General features: G+C 47.1%; 1 protein-coding gene across 4 annotated transcripts in view; it reads right to left on the reverse strand.

Moving 5' to 3' along the window:
* The window catches only part of STYXL1 (serine/threonine/tyrosine interacting like 1), an 863,427-nt gene that overhangs the window by 55,028 nt on the left and 787,557 nt on the right, over positions 1–20,842 (reverse strand). For 3 of the 4 annotated variants that reach the window (XM_069614942.1, XM_069614939.1, XM_069614940.1), the window contains one exon: positions 19,476–19,588. The exons of the other annotated variant lie outside the window; for it this stretch is intronic. In XM_069614942.1, coding sequence (XP_069471043.1) covers positions 19,476–19,588 — 113 coding nt within the window. The remainder of the gene's footprint in view (positions 1–19,475; positions 19,589–20,842) is intronic. 4 annotated transcript variants of the gene reach the window in all.

Consider the following 20,842-nt stretch of genomic DNA (forward strand, 5'->3'; position numbering starts at 1 on the left):
TCCTCCCCTCCAGAGTCCCAACTGGCTAACCTATCAGTCCTGCTTCCTCTGATCCCCAGCACCACAGTCAAGGTCACGTTAGCAGGTTCAGGGAAGACAGATTCATATTCTGGTGTTTTCCATATCTCCCTGGGGTCTATTCATCAAGTTACATCAGTTATTGCTCGCGATTAGGAAATTGCAAGGCTGTGGCAGCAAGCCCTTCATTACAAACCCTGTATTGTTTATAGTTTACCTTTCCTGAAGGACCTAAATATGCCCGCATCACATGTTACTGCACCATTCCAGAGCTGTACGTAGCTCTCTACAGGTAAGCGGAGCTTCTGAACCCCTTGCCTGCCCATCCCATCCTTCCACGGCATACATGCGGTTTGTGTAGTAATCTAACACTGCGCTAGAGGTTTGGGCGTTTGGGAAATTGTGCTTCCATATTAGGAATAAAAAGATAAATCATGGTCAGGTTAGACATGGCCATGCCATAAGTACAGTTGTGGTACAATTCTTGCCGCAAGACTGCCAGCATTTTGACTACAAACATGCTTGTACCATAGTTTGTACCCAATGTATTCATTTTTATGGACACTATGGAGTATGTACCAGTGTGATGGCACCACATCAGGGCTCTCGTCCTACCTCCAATTAACAGAGTTTAATCATACTTGCTCTTAGTTCTCTGGTCTACACAATTCACAATAAATATTGTGTAGTAATCAAGTGACAAAAGGGGAATGTGCAGTTAGTGGCAAGCACACATTCACACATAGCGCAGATGGAAATGCCTCTTAACAGGGTTTAGATGAAGCACTGTGTTGTAATGTATGTCTCCCCCTTATCCCTGAGTGTGGTGATGTCATTGTAGAGTGCACGCTATTCTGTGATGTCATTATGGAGTGTCAGTGTTGTGATCTGAATGTATGTTCCAAAGGGGACAGTTGGAGAAGGCTATGAAGGAAGTGCCGGTGTTGCTGTTGCTATCTTGATTAATAAACCCACTGTTGGACTTCTTTATCGTTCCCCTTTTCCGGATTTCTCATGGGGATCTTTGAACATAATTTCATCCCATGTTTTTCGGCTAGAATATGCAGACTTATTAGACTGCCTAAAAAATCTTAGTCGATCAACAGCGATTGGCCCGGACGGTCTACATAATGGTATGTTAAAAGATCACCCCCATGAATGGACATCCATCCTCTTCGAAATCTTTAAACACATCTTCGAGGTGGGCGAAATACCTGACTCATGGAGGCGTTCAATCATTCTTCCATTTTTAAGAAAGGCGATAGGGCTGATCCCAAAGCCTATCGCCCCATTGCCCTTCTTGACTGTCTGGGCAAAATCTTTGCCCGCCTTGTCTTAAAACAATTTAACTCATGGCTTGACTCGAGTGAATTGTGGGACCCATTTCAAACAGGATTTTTACCTGGTTTAGGTACCGCAATAAATGTCATCACTCTACACTCAATTATCCATCACGCCCGTCAACGACATCAAGCACTACACATGGCATTCGTTGACTTTCGCATGGCGTTTGACGCAATCCCCCGTGAGCTAATATATAAAAAACTCATGGATAGAGGCTGCCCCTGGTTTATCTGAAGTGGATTATCCAACTACATACAGATACCACCATACACATCAGACTGAACAATGAAGGCTTATTATCGGAACCAATAGAGACTGCACATGGCCTCAAACAGGGTTGTTTACTGGCATCAGCCACATTTAATTTTTTCATTTTGGACGTAGGACAGAAATTTGCTTCGATATTCACAGATGCTCCGAAAATCAATGATAACCAAATTAAACACTTGTTATATGCAGATGACATGGTGTTACTTTCAAAGACCGCGAATGTCCTCCGCGACTTATTGAAAGTTTTAGACCATTATACTATGGAAAATTGCATAACTATTAACATAGCGAAAACCAAGGTAATCCAATTTGGTACTAGAAAGCAGCGATGTGCTGCCCATCAATGGCCCCTACAACGTACAACCTTGGAAACCGTGTCATCTTACATATACCTAGGCACCTTTGTTACACATAATTCGAATCTCAATGCTGATGATCATTGTGTAAAACAAAAGGTAACAACATCGGTGTCGCAGACCCGTCTAATTAAGGCCAAGTATTGTAAGTTCTCTTTGGTCCCGATAATAATTTATTACAAGCACAAGTTTGTCCCAGTAATAATTTACGGAACAGAGGCCTCTCTGAAAAGATCATACACGTACTGGACTGTCATTGAAGGATGCTACTGGAAACGAGTTTTGAATTTACCACCGTCTCAGCCCATGTGTACTGTGAGACATGAATTCGGTTTAGTGTCACTGTATGCTATTTGTAAATGGAAAATGTGCTCGCTTTATAGAAAATGTGTCATGGCGGTTGAGAAGTCGGGTTTGATCAATATTATTGTGAAATATCTTCTATATTCAATGGATATGTTTTCTCTAAACTGGAGACTTAAAGCGCAGGAAATCATTGGTGAAACAGGGATTTCAACATCATTATTACTAGAGAACCCGGATAGAGCCAAAAAACGATTATGGGAGTATGATTGGATACAAACGCAAATTGCGTGTACGCAATATCAGACATTCATAAACACTCCCTTTAAGATGAAATGTTATGGCACAACTGAAAGCTATTTGATAATGTTCCCCCGGTTCACGACTGCGTGATGATCGATTGAATCTTTGGCCAACCCATGAACATCTATATAAACGCAAATTAATAGCCGAGGACGAACTTTCCTGTCGCTTTTGTAAATCCTCTGTAGAAACACTGAAACATCTGTGTTCATACTGCCCGTTGCTACTCATGCAAAGAATCATGCATTTCAAACCCCTATTAATGGATTATGTCATAACCACTAGTGACAGATTGTGGGAATTGTTGTTTCATTCTAACAGGCAATCGTTAAGATATGCTATTCTGAATTTGTTGTATAGCTTGAAATTGATAGACAAGAAATCGAATCAAAGCAAATTATGATCAAGTGTATCTGTAGTTGTATTTTACTTTTATGAATAAGGATAGGTGGCTCCTTGCATTTATTATTCTGTACTTCTTTTTAAAAAGAAAAATTGCTCTGCTTTAAGATGAATTGTTAAATATTTTTTATTCTTTCTTTTTATCTCCCTTTTCAAAAATGTCTTAACTGTCAAAGTGAATTTTAAAAGATTTTTGTAATTGTATTTGTTGAAAAATCAAGTTTACTTGATTAAAACAACTTATAAATAAAAAAATAAAAAAATAAACCAGTTTGTGGGACCATGATACTTCACTGGCGACGAGGATGGGATCCTGTCGTGGAGGGGGCAGCAGCCCAAGTCCCGGGTGTTTCTCAGTGGTGGCAACTTTGAATGTCCGGACCAGAGTTGTAGTTCAGCAGGCCGGGTGGTGCTGAAGGAGAGTGAGAGGCTCCTAGTACAGTTGGAGCCGGGGACCGTATTGCAGGGTCCCGTGTGCCGGTCCAGTAGAGTGTTCCCTGGCGGTCTGCAGCGGGGGCTTGGAGAGTGCCCAGTGCCTCTGGGACCAGTACAGAGTGTCAGAGCACCTACAGAGGGCTGGCAGAGCTGGAGCCAGATCATCTGTGGAGGCCCAGAGAGTAGTCCAGTGACAGCTTTCTGATGGCTGCAACGGGGGCCTGGAAGGTGTTGAGTGCCTTCTGGGACCAGTGCTGGACGTTTAAAGGCTTGTAGAGGTTTAAAGGCTTACTATCCTTTTCGACATGGGCACCAAACGCAGCTCGGGCAGGGATTGACACAGCCCCGGGGTCCGGTGTTGGTGATGTTGGTGAGCGTTGGTGTAGGATAGTTTTTGGATTGTGGTCACCTTTGATGTTATTGGAGGAAGGACTTGCGTTTAGGGCGCCCGCCAGAAGTTTTCGGGCACCACAGTCTTCGAGCGGATCGTTGGTGGTGATGGCGTCGGAGATGCAAACTCTGTGGAGACTTTCGTGAAATGATGACGATGGCGAGTCGTAACGGTGCTTCTGCGCGAGCTGCTGGAATGCGCACTGAATGTGGAATACGTGGCATGTGCGGTGCGCAGGGAACGGGATGACGTTGCTGTTCCTGTTGCCGGAAGAGGATTACGTTCGCCCTGTACTCATGGCAATGGTGGACTCTGTTTTGGCGGGCGTATTGCGGACTGGGTGGAGTGGATTGATGCAAGGGAGCGTTTGGTGTGTGCAGCAATAACCCCTAGAAATGGTGTAAACTTGCTTCGGGAGCACAGAGTCAGGATATTATTGAGGGCAAGGTGTTTGTGTTGAGGCAGAAGGCAGAAATCAGCTCCTCGCCGGAGTTTAAAGGCCAGTATGGTTTAAACTCATAGCGGCCCTAGATTGGAGAACGTCCAATTTTATGCTGAACAATATTCTGTAGCCTGTAAGGCCAGTGTGAGCGGTGTTTCGTGTGTGTGTTGTGGTCTCCATGTGTAGTTTTAGCATTTGTTTTTCGGGCCAGTATGGATGTGTATGTTCATGTTGTGGCCTTGTTAATTGAAATGTATAATTAAAAGTAGATGTATTTTTATGTTTACCATGTTTGTTTTTCAGGAGGGGTCCGGACTGGGGTGTTGGAGGAGATCGCCCCATTATTTAAGGCAATGTGAATTTATCTATACCGTGGGACTGAGGGTGGATGCAGTTCCGGGACTTGTGGGGGGAAACGTTTTGACTTGCTGCTGTTTCACACTGGAACTGGTTGTTCGGGTTTTGCCTATTTTCCGTATTTTTGTGACATTTATTATGTGGGATTGTACAACAAAAAAGGAAACGTCGTCGGTCAGAGCACACAGCATCGCTTATAAGGACTCTATCGATTTTATGCTGGCTGTGTTGTTTTGGCGTTCGTGTGAAATATTTTGTTGTCTTCGTGTTTGAGGTGTGAGTGAATGCGTGTGCGCGTGTTAAGAGTGGTGTTTCCGTACGTTGGTTATGGGTATTACATTATGGCAGCCTGGCTGGCGCTAGGGGTCCCATATTTTGGTGGTGGTGTACTGCTATTGTGGTCGTGATGGTAGCCTAGTTGGTCCTAGGGGTCCCATATTTTGGCAGTGGGGTACTGTTACGGTGGTTTTGTCTAGGTCTGGGTGCCCCGAGTAGTTAATGTGAGTATTGAAGTGGTAGGTTAAGGTACTGCCGATGTAGGGTGGTTTTTCCATACTGTGTGTATGGTTGTTATTGTTATTGTTATTTTGCATTTATATAGCGCCTTATATACCATTGGTATGGTCTGAAGGCGCTGGTAGGTTGAACGCCCTCGGGAACCGAAGTTCAGATCAGTAGAGAGAGTAGAGAGAGTCAAAAGGTGCGTGTGAGCACCGGGCATGTGTGCAGCTCGTGTGGTATCCGTGTAATAGCTGCTTTTAGCGGTAGGTGTGATGGTTGAGAGATCAGGAGTATGTGTTCATTCTGGCGGGATTTATCCAGACCGGATGTGGCTGCGTTAGGCCTGAGGAGAACGACTTACTGGTAGTGTGTAACCAGCAGTGATTACTTAGAATGATGTGGAGTGAGCGGCGGATGTTGGTATGAGAACAGTTATACCGAATGGTTGTGATAGCAATGGAAGCCTAGTGTTTACTAGGGGTCCCATATTTTTGTGGTGGTGTGCCGCGATGGCAGTTTTGGCTGGGGCCAGGGGTCCCGTGGCGTTGGTGTAGTGTTATAGTGCAGCATAAGTGTATTGTCATTGTCGTGATATTGCTGGTGTGCTGCGATGCAGTTGGCAGAGACTAGGCATTCCGGGTGTATGGAGGTTGCTGCAGGTGGAGTGTTGGAATGCTCTGGTGCAGTTGGCAGGGACTAGGGGTCCTGGTTGTGTGGAGGTGTACTGTAGGCGCAGTTAGGGGTGCTGCATTGCATTTTCACAGGGACTAGGTGTCTCGTGGTGTGTGGTGGTGTAAGGGCATGCGGTTTGGCAACGTCAGGTTAGGTGTTGGTTGGTGTTGGGTGTGTTGTGTTCTCTGTGTTGAGAGCAGTTTAGGGACTGATGTCTGTTAGTTGTGCATGTTGTTGCTCTGTTGAGCTGGGTTAGTGCCCGGGGGTGGCAGTCCTGGTGTCCTGGGGTGCAGACCAGGATGGAAGGTTGTTGGTGCACGGATGGGTGTTGACAGTTAGAGTAATGTACTTTTGTGGAACGCTGGGGCGTGGCAGGCTCTAGGTTTCAAGGGGCAGCTTGAAACAAGTGGAGTGGGTCGTTTATTGTTTTTGTTCCTCAAGTGTTTTTCCAGTTCAGCTTGAGGTTAGGTGTTAGTCCTTACTCCATTTCGGTGGGTTCCTCTTTTGGGTTGTGATTTTTGTGGGAACGGAGTGGAGTTGATTGTATTGTTTGGCATGGTTTGAGGTTTAGATCCATTGTTTGGGTTAAATCCATTGGGTTTAGATCCATTTGTGTGCCGCGTGGGGTTTTATTGTTGTAGCTCAGTGTCTTCAGTGCGCTTTTATGCGTTGTGTAGGGCATTCTATGTTGGTGCTCATTGGTGGTATTTGGGGTGTGAATGGGCTCCATGTGGACAGTTCCCTAGGGTTGGGTCACATGTCCAGTTGGCGTTCTTGTGTTGTTGGTGCAGGTACGTGGTGGCCACACGTATTTGCAGGGCTGTATGGGTGTAGGATTGTACTAAGTGCGGGAGTAGGAATGTACTAAGTGCAAGTGTATAGAGTACAATTCTCTAGGTCTTCTGAAATGTAGGGAGCAAGAGGTGTTGTAATGTATGTCTCCCTCTTATCCCTGAGTGTGGTGATGTCAGTGTAGAGTGCACGCTATTCTGTGATGTCACTATGGAGTGTCAGTGTTGTGATCTGAATGTATTTTCCAAGGGGGACAGTTGAAGAAGGAGAGCTGGCTATGTTGCTGTTACTATCTTGATCAATAAACCCACTGTAACTCACCTGCTGGTCCAGGTTGTCAGTTTGTGGGACCACGAGACTTCACACTGGCTGGTCTAGATCTGACCAACCGCTGTGTGCCAAACCTCACACTCTATCCCAGCGGTATTCAAACTGTGGGGCGCGACCCGCCAGGGGTCCGCGGGTGCATCCCAGGGGGGCCCTTTAGATTGGAAGAAATGGGCAGGGGCGGCTCACATGGTCGGGCTGAAGCATGAAACTGTCTCAAGCAACAATGAAAAAGTGGCCTGCAGTTGTAAATGGATATGCATTCCTTTAGTCACAGACTGAGCCTCATTACAACTATGGCGGTACGCTACCGTACCGCTATAGTAAGAGTTGTGCTCACGGGTGCCTGACAGCCTGCCAGGTCTGACCTGGCAGGCCGTGCGGCACCTGCGAGCACAGCTCGTCAGATGCACCGGCACCGTTATTAACGGTAACAGTGCCGGTGCATCCGAGCTCCCAATTCCCATTGAGCCCTATAGGGCTCAAATGGGAATGGGGATCTACTGGTACCGGCACCCGCGAAAGGGCAATTATCAGGTCCACCTAACTCGGCATGACCCAGTAATTGCCCATTCGCGGGTGCCGGACCCGGATGCAACTCCGGCGGCAGCCGTGCCGGTTCTACTGGCACAGCTACCGCCAGGGTTGTAATGAGGCCCACTGTTTCAATAGTACCCAAGGGGGTGCTTTGTGTTAAAATGTAAGTAAATTGTGATATATTCAGCAACAATGGTCAAAATTACTAACTGCATAGTTAAGTAACTCATCAAACTGGTCCACATTGGCCAAAATGTTAGCCCATTTTGACTGGCCCACACTAGCATTTTACATTTTTGGTATAGGCATTGGCCTATAGGCCAGTCCGAGCCTGGCAGCTCATCCATAATGGCGAGGGGGCGCCCACCCAGTGGCCCCTCACCCATTATGGAGGAGCTAAAGAGCCAGCCCATTGAAACGGTGAGCACTCCCTCAGCTGCTTTTTCCAGCTGATGGAGTGCTCATGGGCTGGCTGAACTGTCAAAGGGAAAAACTGTTACCCTTTGACAGTTCAGTTTAGTTCCCCAGCCGCACATGCTCACTGAGCCATGCAAGTGCTGGGGCGTTTTGCTTCGCCAGCATTGCATAGCTCATTGGAAATGCTGGCTGGGGCACTGCATGTCTGTATGTCCACGGGGGAGCTCCTGTGCCTCCTCGCACATACGGACAGAGCAGCCTGGAGCAGGGCGTTTCAGCACCCACACGCAGGCCAATGCAGAAGGTACGTTTATGTTCATTGTTTTTATTTAAACATGTGTATGGATGTGTGTATGCTTATGTTATGAGTGAGTGTATGGTGATGGATGCTCGTGTGAATGATAGAGTGATTGCTGTGTGAATGTGCAGCGCCTTGCATACACACATAATCATGTTGATTGTGTTAGGCCCAGTGGGGGCCCCCAGCACCAATTGCAAACTGTTTGGCTATTTACCCATTTTTTTGTTAAAAGTATGCTCTATAATGCAACATTTTAACCCATTATTTAAAAGAAATTCACAGGGGGAAATCCCCCCGAACCCCACTTTATTGGTTCGGGCTCCCTCACTATGCTCGGTCGCTATGGCATTTTTGGGGGAAATAGTTATGCCCCTGCATTTAAAAAAAATCACCAGCCGCCACTGGCCCTCAGACTGTGTTGGGAACGGGATAGGGGAACCCAGGGACTATGGTGGGAGCACAATGGCCGGGATCCATGGGATAGTGGTGGGAGCAGAGTGGGGAGAGCCCAGGGTGTGTGATGGGGTGGGGAGAGACCAGGGACTGGGTAGGAGTGGGATGAGGGAGCCCAGCAACTGTGATGGGAGCAGGTGACGGCGTGCAATATATACTGTCCATTTGGCATTTCTGGGGTGTCCCGACCTGCCCAAATTTTGCTCAGGGGGGCCCCGGCCAAAAAAGTTTGAAGACCACTGCTCTAACCATTTGTTTTAATTTGCATTTTTTTTTCTCAAAACGGCACACATCCGTCCCTGACTAAAAAATGTAATATATATGACAACATTATCATCCGATTCAGCTCCCGTGGCCATCAATTCACACGACTAACAACGGCACCTTTCTGAACAATCAGTGCAAGATTCAGGTCTGACAGAGGTAAGACACATTTACCTGTACTAAACAAACCCCAAACAAACCCCAAACTGGCTACGCAGATTCCATTTCATTGTCCCTGCATCCGGATGTTTCTTTTTTTAATTGTGGATCTGCCTTCTATGGGTCACGGGCAGTAATAAATATTGATTTAGCAATGGGTGTGGTTTACATGTTTTCTTTTGGACTGGGTTTCTCCCCTTTGTAGAGTTTCATGCTAAATGAGATATGATGGCCTTTTCGAACCACAAAGGTCACAACCACTAGGACAGCTGCACCAGTTAAGCAATATTGCCTCTTCTCATGTATCACCTTGTTCAGTGGTGTGAACTTGACCACTGCAGTGCTCTAACCAGAAAAAGATGGTGCCCTGCTCCTCATAATCCAATGCATACTTCCACCAGAGCACCAAGAGACCAAGCGGCAGCAGTGCCCAGTACAAGACTTGATAAAATAACATAACCATTCATCTCCCATTGCAACATAGAGCAAGCTTTAAGATGATGGATTACGTGACTTTGGAGGCTGCTTCTTGGGCAATGGATGCTACAGTATACTACACAGTTGGAATCCAGTTGGTGTTGTAGTAGTGGGATGTGGAAGAGGGTTGGTAGTTGCAGCATTTCATAGGAGAATGCTTAGGATGTTGTCTACAGGAACAGTGAACCTCTAGAATATCTCCCAAAAATGACTGTCAAGACAAGGGTTGTATATATTGATGTATGTGTTTATTAAAGTTAGGGTTTTGGTACAATTTGCCATTTGACTCAATATTTATCCAGTCAGATGATGACACTAGGAAAGATAACACAGCTCAGAGAATCTCAAATTCTTTTGGAGAGCAAGCAGCTTTACAATAAAAGTAAAATCAGAAACTGTAAAGGAATTTTTACTTAAGAACTAAACAAAACTTACTATAACTTCATTACAAAATGACTTTGAAGCTGTATTAGCCTTGACAAAGCTAAAATAGCAAATACCAAGCAAATACCTCGCCACTGACACTGATGCCAGCAAATAACTTCAATCTCTTTGCACCCGTGCTGCCGACATCCTCCTACCACATGCAACTTTTGTTTTTTGTCCCCTTGTAATCCCATTATGGATTGCATAAAACGTAACAGTGTGAAATTGTCCTTCCTTCACCCTTACTTCACCCTTACTTTGAGATTCAAATCTAGGTGTGGTCACTTGATTTCGTTGTGTTTCCACTCCTGCTTTGAATCTCGAATCTAGGCGTGCTCAATTGATTTCATTGTGCATCCAACTGTGCATCCACCCCCATTTTGTACTGTTTCTAGTGCTTTTGGCTAACATCGAATTTAGGTGTGCTACCAATTTGTTAACTGATCTGTATATCTGGGGATTTCCAATGTGGTCATTGATCTGTCTGCTTGGCCGCCTGGTGTGATTCTACTGCTGCATAGTGCTTAACCCTCTTCCCTGGTATCCTCTGGCTTCCCCCACGCCCTGCTCCTCATCTCTCGCCCCATGGCTCTCTCCGTCTCCCCTATCTTTTCTAACTGCTTCTGCATCTCCTATGCTAGTCTGGTAGGAAGAAACTAAAAAAGGCTTTCCAGAAATCCAACCCTAGTCTGCCCATCGCAGACAACTACATCAATGTCTCTTCTAGACAGACTATTATGAACATTCTCTTTGCCATTCCTTCTTCTAACCTGTGGACCACCCATATGGTCTCTGTCCTCTCCCCTTTCTCCTCCTCTCCCATTACTGGCGACACCAAATGGGAAGTGCTCTTGGAGCACTTTGCAACTTCCAAATGCACCATTAATGTCTATCATAATGGCACTATCATGGCCCAGGGCTCTCAGCCCAACCTCTGCCTTATTGAAAGGCATCTTCCTTCTCTCTTCAACTTCCCTCCCTCTCCTTCCACCCATCCTTCCCTCATCCCCCTTCCCTCTGCCCCCCCCCCAGTGGACCCCCCCCGCCCCTGTGCCCCCTCGTAAATCTTTCAAGGGGGCCACCAACTGCACTTAGCCACCCTCAATTCTTGCTCTGCTATCAAACACTCCTCTGACATCTGTCACCGCCTTGAAGACCTTGACATCCTTGCTCTCTCCGAGATGTGGTGCAAGGCCAGCTCAGTCACTGCTTTTGACACTCTTCTCCCTGAAGGCTACAACATCCTGTCCAATCTCAGGCCCTCACAGGCTGTTGGTGGAGTGGCTCTGATCTTCCCCAAGTGGGTTCCTGCCTCCATCATCCCCACCCAAATGTACTAATCCTTTGAAAGCCTAGTCTGCAGGCTGTCTGTCTCACATACTTTCTCTCTTACTCTCGCTACCATCTACAGATCCCCCACTCCATCCTCCCTCCTCCTCTCAGAATGGGCCAACCTGTCCTCCTGTTTTTTTTAATCCTCTCTCAAACTTAACTTCCTTGGGGACTTCAACATCCATCTCGGCTATCTTGATGGGGCCACTGTTCTCTTCCGCAACCTTTGCAACACTCTTTCCCTCTCTATCCTTCCTTCTGGCCCAACCCACTCGGCCGGTCACACGCTTGATGCTCTCATCTCAACAGACATCCCTCTCTCTAACCCTCTCATTAGCCCTCTCTCCTGGTCTGACCCCTCTCTCCCCTCTTCTCACATTGACCTTCCCTGTACCATGACGCACTGACCAGCACTGCCAGTCTCCATCTCCATCATTCAACCGATGAAGCGTGGGTCAGTCGCTGCATTTGCCTCTTCCTTTCGTTCCTCCTCTGCCCCCCTCATTGGACTCTCCCTCTGACTCTGTTCTTGCTATCCCCCACCTGTCTATCTCCAATAACCTGGACATCCTTTCCCCTGTCATGAAGATCTGCATGAAGCCTGCCTCCAAATGCAACTCTTGGTATGACTCTGACTTGGCTGTTTTGAAATGCAAGTGCAAAGCTGCAGAGCGGTAGTGGCTGGCATCTAGCTCCTCCTCTGACAAACTGGCCTGCCGTATACTGAAGAGGGCTCATGTCCAAGCCCATATCCCCAGAGCCACCAAAAACACGTCTGAACTCTTTAAGATTTGCAAGGAACTTGCCAGCGCGTCCGACGCCGGTTGTTTTCTTTCCGCACTTCTGGTTTTCGGGCCCGTTGCAACGTCCTGTGTTCCAGTTCGTCTGCTGTTTGCCCGTGCTCCCTTTGCTACTCGTAGCTTCCTCTGTTCTTTGCCCTCTATTCCTTCCAGCCCCTGTCTCTGCCTTTCTCTCTCCTCTTTTCCTGCGTTTCACCCTTCCTCTGCTTGTCTCTTCCCCCTCGCCTTTCCTCCCGTTCCTCTCCGTTGTTTCTTCTGCTTCGTCTTTGCTCACCGCTTTACCTTCCCTTTTCTGTTCCTTTTTGCTTCCCCCCTTTTGCTTGGACTTCCCGTGTACCGACCCAGCCTGTCTTTGGACTGCTCAGCCTTCTCCCTGTGTTTTGTTGTGGCTCCCTTGATTCCAGATCTTCGCCAGTCCCTGGACTGCATCTTATTTTCCCGGTACTGTGTTTTCGGTCCTAGCCGCGACTTCCTTGGCTGTTTACCTTACCGTGGTATACTCACGTGGTCTTCACCTCCTCAACATCTGTACACTGCCGTCTGGACCACAGTCCACTCCACGCGGAACATCCTCGAGAACTGCCGGATCCCGATCCTTCAACCAACACTGTGAGGACTTCCTTGGGGTTTTTTGTGCCATTGGCTTTTTCCCCGCACTCCGGTGGCCGTGGAGGATAGCCACAGTTTACCTATATGGTGACACTGTGGCGTCCTTCCACGGCCGCCCCTATCTACACAAAAAAAAGGAAAGGACCAGACCCAAAGGAAGACAGAAGCCGGCACTCCGGTGGAAAAACAGAGGTGAGGAGGAAGGGGAGGTGGGAGAAACTGAGTCTTTCGTGGAGGAAGAAGACATTACAGCCTATCCTGACAGGCCCTCTGCTCTGCACTGGCTGCCCATATCTCCTCCAAAAGTCTGTCCCTCCTGTCCTCTCTGTCTTCTACTCCCCCTCTCCTCCCCCTCACTCCCTCTATCGCCTCCTTTGGCACCCCATACTCTCCTCTTTCTCTACCATTGCGCCAGATGAGATCTCTAGAGTAATCCAATCTATGAGGTGCCCCCCTGATCCTCCAGAACTATCAAGGACAACATTGCCTCTTGCCATGGCTGACCTCTGCAACCACTCATTTGCCACTGGCTCCTTCCCCCAATCCCTCAAACACTCTCTTATGCACCCTCTCCTAAAGATCTGTCTGATGACCCTTCTTGCCCGGCTAACTATCACCCTATCTCCATCACTCCTTCCTTGGCAAACTCATGGAGAAACTGGTCATCCCCCAATGAACCCTCCACACTGAAATGGCCGGCTGCCTCCACAATCACCAGCCCGGGTTTTAGGGCAGCCAGAGTCATGGAAACTGCTCTCCTGAACACCTATGATGACCTACTCTCCAGCCTGGATTCCAACTCCCCCTCTGTTCTGATCCTCCTTAATCTCTCTTCTGCCTTTGACACTGTCAACCACTCCATCTTCAAACATTGTTTCTATGATACCCTAGGCATCACAGACAGGGCCCTAGCTTGGCTTACCTCCTTCCTTTCAAACAGACCCTCCCAAGTGCAAATGGGTCCTTTTATCTCCTTCACCACACACTCTACCTGTGGCTTCACCTCAAGGCTCCATTCTTTCGTCAGGGCTCTTCTACTTGGCCCTGCTGGTCTAAATGATCTCCACTTTCACACTTAACGACACTCACACCTGACTGCCTGACTGCTTTTCAGACATGGTGCTCTGTGAATGATCTCTGCCTTAATGCCAGTAAGATAGAGATCCTACTCAATGGGACGCCTGCTCCTTGTTTCCCCCCTCTCTCTGGCCTCACTCCTTGCGTCCCATCCCCTCACCCAAATGTGAGGCAAAAACATTGGGATCATCTTTGACTCCTCTCTCTCATTCTCTCCACACATCATGGACCTTGCCAAGAAGTCCAAATTTCAGCTCCACCTTCTCAGGGGCATTCTACCTTTTCTCACCTTCCCCCAGAAGCTCAACATATCCAGAGCCCTGGTTCTCTCTAGACTTGACTACTGCAACAGCCACTTCATCAATCTGCCTCTTTCCTCCCTTCGCTCCCTCCAACTAATCCAGACTAGGACGGCAAGACTTATCCTTGGCCTTTAGCCCAGGGACTGCATCTCCTCTGCCCTAAAATCTCTCCACTGGCAAGGTTCAAAGTCAAGACCCTCTGCATCATCCACAAGGCCGTCTGGGGCTTGGGACCTCTTTACATCCAGCTTTCCCACCCTAAATACCTCCCGACCAGAGACCTTCGGTCCTCTGACTCTAACTCTCTGCAGGTCAAACGTTTCTCCAAGCAGAGAGTGGGAGATAGATCCCTTTCTGCGGCTGGCTCTTCTCTCTGGAATGGCGTTCCTTCCCCCATCCGACTTGAGCCGGATCGTCTAAAGTTCTGGAAACTTCTCAAGACTTTCCTTTTCTCCTCTTCCTTCCCTCTCCTCCTCCCGTTCTAACTCTCCCTCTGCCGCTACGACTGGGGACTGGTCTCTTTAGAGTCATACAGGGGCCAGACTAACCCCCAGGAGCCCCCCCCTTGCATCCTTTGCCAGCACTTGCCCTCTGGTTCCCTTTTCCGGACTAGCCCAACTTGGTCCACTTGCTCCGCACTCATCCTCCTTTCCCCCTTTTCCCCTGGGACTTGCCTTCTTGGCCCCCCCAGAACTTCCTTGCTCCCTTCCCAGGGGCAACCCACTCATGCACTTCTCCCTCTAACCCTATTCCCTTGCACTTACCACCTTCTCAAGCACTTGCACAGTAGGATTGTCACAAGGCCAATATAACCGTTTTTTGTTTTTTAAGATTGTTATTCCCTTGTCTCACCCCTCCGACCCCATCTTGACTTGTGGCGCCTGGAAACACTTGTGTATAGGTGCCATACAAATGTCAAATAAATAAAAAAATTAATACATGGTTAACAACCTGTTCTATCCAGCAACTATCCTGGAGAGCTATGTATACAAAGAAGTACTCAAACTTGTGGAATGAAATGGAATAATGGACCAATCTAAGTGGATTTAGACCACTGAAAGGAACAGAATCAGTACTTCCTTCGATCAGCCACAACCTAAAAATGAACGATGATTACAACATATGTTCAGCTCTTATTCTACTGGACATATAAGGAGCTTTCGACACAATCTGCCACACAACCTTAATGAATAGACTACAAAAATGCTCTTGCTCAGAGCCTGGTTCCTGAACAGCAGAAAAACGCCAATTTAACCCTACCCCCGAATGCTGAGACATCATTTGTGCATCTAGAACACAACCCACTCGCATAACCTATGCTAGAAAATGGAAGCGCTTCACCACATGGTGTGAGGCTGTGCAACTGGATCCACTGTCTATCTCCGTGAACCAGCTACTACCCTATCTGTTACATTTAGCCAAAGCGGGTTTGGCGCTGTCCTCCGCTAAGATTCATCTTTCAGCCATTTCGCCTGATTCTAGGGGTCGGCAACACTTGTTTTTTGTGACCAACCCGGCAGTTAAGACCTTTCTTATGGGACTATTGTGCACCTTCCCTCTGCTACCCACTCCAGTTCCCAGTTGGAGGCTAAACACTGTGTTGTCGGCACTGATAGCGCCTCCCTATTAACGGATTCACAGAAGTGACTTGCGATTCCTCTGCTGGAAAGTCACGCTTTAGGTGGCAATAACATAGGGAAGATGAAACTACGAACTCCAAGCCCTTTCTGCAGAGGTGCCTTTGACAGTCTTCCAGACAGACCTCGTCATACTTAGGCCACACCCACTGTTCCTTCCCAAGGTGGTATCCATGATGACACTTTCAGAACATGTAGTTCTCCCATCCTTTCCACACACAGGGTGGCAAACTGCATCACTCACTGCCACTAATCCAAGGGCGACCCTTTCTGTTGTTCAGCTACACCACACTCCACCAGAGGAAGGGCAGATACAGCGTCTTTCCAAGCAGGAGTTGTGATACATGTGAGGATTTGTGGGGCTGTCAGCTGTGGACACAGTTGTTTTGGCAACAAGCAAGGGCACTGCAGGTATTTTGCCTGTGAATGCGAGTTGGCACTTCATTTCCCATGATGCTTGGTAGCACGCTCAGGATCTTGAAAAGCTGCACCTGCCCGTACCGTGTTGCTGATCGTTGAAGAACCTACAACACGGGCATTTAAGAGACCCGGCGAAGTGCCTGTGTTCCCTTCCATCAGTGAACTGTGCAGCGTGATGGAGGTCGGCATCTACATGGCAGTTCTTTTTGCCAGAGTGGAGACTTTGCCAGCACACCAGCGCTCAGTGATGCCGACCGGCTCCCCGAGCATAAGTACTCTGCCATAACCTGAACACACGCTCCAGAAATGCTTGCCTAAAATATGTGGTGTTTGATTGTATGAGCATATGCAATTTGCGTGGATTAACCTTTGGCTCTGGGTTATTCAAAGCTGGTGGCTGGCATAGGAGTATGCTGCCAGAGCAGGGTGTTTGAGGGCAGCTGTTTTGTGGAACCTAATTATCACAGGATGGCAGTTGAGGCAACAGTGTGCTCCAGGCCATAGCGCGAAGACAAGATGTACATGTCAATGAAGATGCTGTGGGAAGAACAGTATGATTGGAGGGCAACAGAGCTTGCACAGTCTTGAATGCAGGGTCAGAGAGCAAGCTGGGTTTTCACATCGTCTCTGGACCAGTATCAAGTTGCTTAGGGTTATGTTTGTATCAACCATTCTAGTCTCATGTGTTCCATTGTCGCAAGTGTATTCATGCCATTTTTATGAGTTCCATCATGCTTTCACTTCGTTGTGCACACTGATGTTCGGTAATTTAGGAATGGGAATTGACTAGAGACCAGGCCATTTAGAGAATACCGTAAGAGATTGGTTGGAGTGCATGCAAGTAAAGAATCAGTCAGATGCTAAGTAAGGGAGTGTTTGAATCTCAACACAAAGAGGAATTGGATTGTATGAAACATTGCAAGGTTTTTCCCTAAACGCCCCCTACTTATCCATTACGTTTTCCCTCATCCTCTTTCTGGTGTTCCTTTTCCCCCCTACTAATCCACAACCTCTCCCTAACCCTCTTCTCCCGATTGGCTGTCTCGTGGTGACCTGTAATTACAGAATCAGGTACCCGTGCCAACCAAGGTGGGAGGGTCATACTCCATTTGGCTTCTGTGGCTGGGGAGGAGGTGTGGATCCCCTTTCAGGCCTGACAATAAAGGACATCTGCAGGGCGGCGACCTGGAGCATGCTCCACATGTTTGCAAAACACTACTGCCGGAGGAGGATGTCAGTAAGGAGTCAGCGGTCAGACAAGCAGTCCTGCATTACCTGTTTACATAAGGTAGGAACAGCCATTGTTAGTCCCTCATTCTCATCAATTTTCAAGCATGCAGGGTATAAGTATTCTTTGTATTACTTTGTTTACCCTATGTGTGTTTCAGTGGTAAAGTGGCAGGCTTTCACTGATTGGTATTCTATTAAAGCATGTGAATCTATGAAAGATCCAATGCTGGAGAAGCCTTTGCTACTTACCTGTAACTGTATTTCTCCAGCATTGCATCTTTCATAGATTCACATGAACCCACCCACCTCCCCAGGGAGGCAGCTCCAAGGCGAGTCAGTCATCATATATGCAGTCACTATGGCTCGAAATCTGAAGATGGCTACCTGGGGTGGAGCTTAAGCCCTGCTACCTCGTTGGCTGGGGTCATAAAGGACCAAAGTGAGGTGGGGGGACTACATAAGTGAGTGCCTTATCAGGCGTATAGGGCAATCTGTATTGCTTTTTCATAGAAAATTATCACCCTCTAACTTTGAGTTTCCCTCCTGACCTAATATCCTGACGAAGGGGTGTTAACTAATGTGACTTTGCCACACTGGTCACATCTGATATTGATGCTCTATGGGAGGCTGTAATCCCTATGGATTAAGTCTTGATTTGCTAACCATGAAAAAAGCAGATAGAAACCACAGGAATTCCTTATAATGAATTTTTGTACCTGCTGGCTGACAACACTGATCATCGGCTTTCGTACATACATGTAAGGCTGTGATCAAAGCGCATTTTCCACCTCAGGCTGAAAATTACATAGGAACCTGGGGACTGTCTACATTCCTGTGTTATTTACTACCCCACCAGAAAATGTTTAAAATCTGGCAGAGAGGCAAGCAGTCGCAGACTTGATCATGGTCTGCTCTGAAGGATTTACCAGCTGTTGGAAAGCGAGGCAATCAGTGTTGGTATTTATCAGTGCTAATGTATCAGGTCTTTAATTAAGAATATAGATATTCAATAAATGCTGGATGTGTGGCAAAGAATCTGGTTCTAATGTACATCTAATCCTCCACTGTAACACAACTGCCACCTCATGGCATGGGGCTCTACAAAAGATTAAGTTGGTCTCTGGTTAAGTTTTTTGGATGAATGCCTCTCTAATACTTTGCAATCAAATCCAGAGTACAAACATAAGTAAATAAATATCACTGTGGATTAAAAATGTCCTGGGTTTCAGGAAACAGAGTGCTGTAGAATTACAAGCCAAATAAGAGACTGAATGCAGATTAGTGGATTGAGAAGCTATAAAATGTTGCCACTATGCACAAGTCACCTCACTGATGAGAGACAAGGAAACCCATGTCGCACCCTACTGATTTTCAATATCCATTCACATGGCCTAGGTGCCTGTCTTGCACGGCCTAAAACGGGTCATTGTTCAACATGTTAGGGTTCCCTACATCATATATGAACTTTTCTGGGTTCTACTCTTTATTGTATTGTCTTTTGGTATTCAACCACATTTTCAAAAATGGCAAAATAAGTTAAGGATGTTCAGAGTTAACTCTAGAGTATTGACCCAATGATAATGTGTGACTCATTTGCTTTCCTTATGGAAAAATAATTGAAGTTATGGTAAGATCTTAAGAGTGTGCTCTTGGCACCCTGAGATAACAGACACCTTCAAGAATTGGGCACCAAATGATAGTGGCGAAGAGGAGAGAATACAGATCAGGGAAGACAAAGAGTCTTGAGTACAGGTGCAGCATAGGTGTTGTAAGGCCCTGCACGCTAGTCAACTTTTCTGGAAACTAAGAAATCACAATGTCATAACGGAGCCCTTACATGCGGAAGTGTCCAATTGAGGCAACACTCATATCACCCACTTAAAAGATTTGCAAGTGCTAAAAGGTCTACAGTTTCTGTGATGCCTAAGAGATCCTCAAACATGGCCTGTAACCTCAGACCTTTAACACTAGGGATGCACAACAGTTAATCGGTCCTTCATGGCTGTTTTTATTACAACCAGGAGACTGATCCATGTGGATATTATTACTATGTAAGAGCAGTGGATGGAGGGAAGGTGGAAAAGATTAATGCTAGCATGCCTGAATAAAAGGCTCCAGTACCTTCAGCGTCTTCTTCTGCCAATATATGAGGTAGGCGATCACCATGGTGGCACTGCGGCTGATCCCAAGACTGGAGAACACCAGCACAGAGAAAGTCGGTGACATGTGAGCGTCTGCCAAAGAAAACAAGGAATATGAGAGTCTTCTTTGGCAAAGGGTGACATTTTCAACTCTCATTTCACTCTCTCTTTAATTCTCATTCACATCTATTTTCAAATGGTCACTCATACAAATCTTACCATGCAAAGAAAAGAAGGTTGAGAGAACAGAAGTGGTCAAAACGACCCATTTGGACCCTTTTGCCAGAATTCGTCATTTGTCATTCTCACACACAGCATTTTTTGTTTGCTGAACAACAGATTTCCTTTATTCTTGTGGCTTGTGATCAATAAGAGGTGAGTGCTATATTGGTGTCCAAATCTACAAGGGGAGTGTTTGCGCACTTTAGTAGTTTAGGGAAGATTCCATACTGTGGAGACACGAAAGTCCTCTCTCATTTCATTATTATAAATATGTTTCTGGCGTCCTTTTGTAAGGGCTGTATTTTATGGTTGTTATTTAATCATTTCCAATGACATATCTTTCTTTTTATGGTCGGGTTACACATGCATTTTTAAATTTTTTTTATTAAAGAAGTGATTTCACCGGGGCGCTGTTGCCCACAGGAGAAAATGGCCGCTCCTGTGCAAGGTCCGGAGTGAACCAGGGCCGTAATGCAGATATAATCGTTTAACGAGTCCGGTTCTACTTCTATGAAGCATGGATTGAATGGCATTCACTACTGATCGGGACGGCGAAACCTGGAAGCCAACGGTGAACAACTCTCTGAGATAAAGCATCATACGAACTCCACAGAGAGCTGGGTACAGAGCCTGAAGTCAAGCCGGAACTCGAGGGGAGGAGCTCGGCAGAAGAAAGCACGAGTGGCGCCCAGGACAACAGAGGCCCATCGATTTGGGAACCTGATGCGGGTGGCTCTGCTGCTCGTAGAGCACCTGCAGGGACCTCACCAGCAGCCGCCATCCCCCTCCTACAGGCACCCCTGAACGAGCGATGCTCGGCTGGTGTCCAGCGATGAGAATCCACCGACGAATTGCAGGAGCGGTACCCCCGGGCCCTCGGCGGGCACAACGCAGATAAGTGGGGCGGCGAGGGGGAGGTGGCGGCACTGCACTAGGCCCCTGCATTATAATTGGAACGAATTACAAACTAACGCAGCAGACAGTGTAATGGAAGGCGGGAAGTGAGGCCTTTCAGGGTCACTCTAGTACCGCATCCTCACGACAAGCTCCCAACACGGCACTGGTGCCACGACGCCGAAATCGCACTACCTGCAACAAGTACACCGACGCCGACCCCCAACCTCT

The sequence above is a fragment of the Ambystoma mexicanum genome, chromosome 9 (assembly GCF_040938575.1).
Source record: "Ambystoma mexicanum isolate Mex_15411 chromosome 9, UKY_AmexF1_1, whole genome shotgun sequence".
NCBI lineage: Eukaryota > Metazoa > Chordata > Amphibia > Caudata > Ambystomatidae > Ambystoma > Ambystoma mexicanum.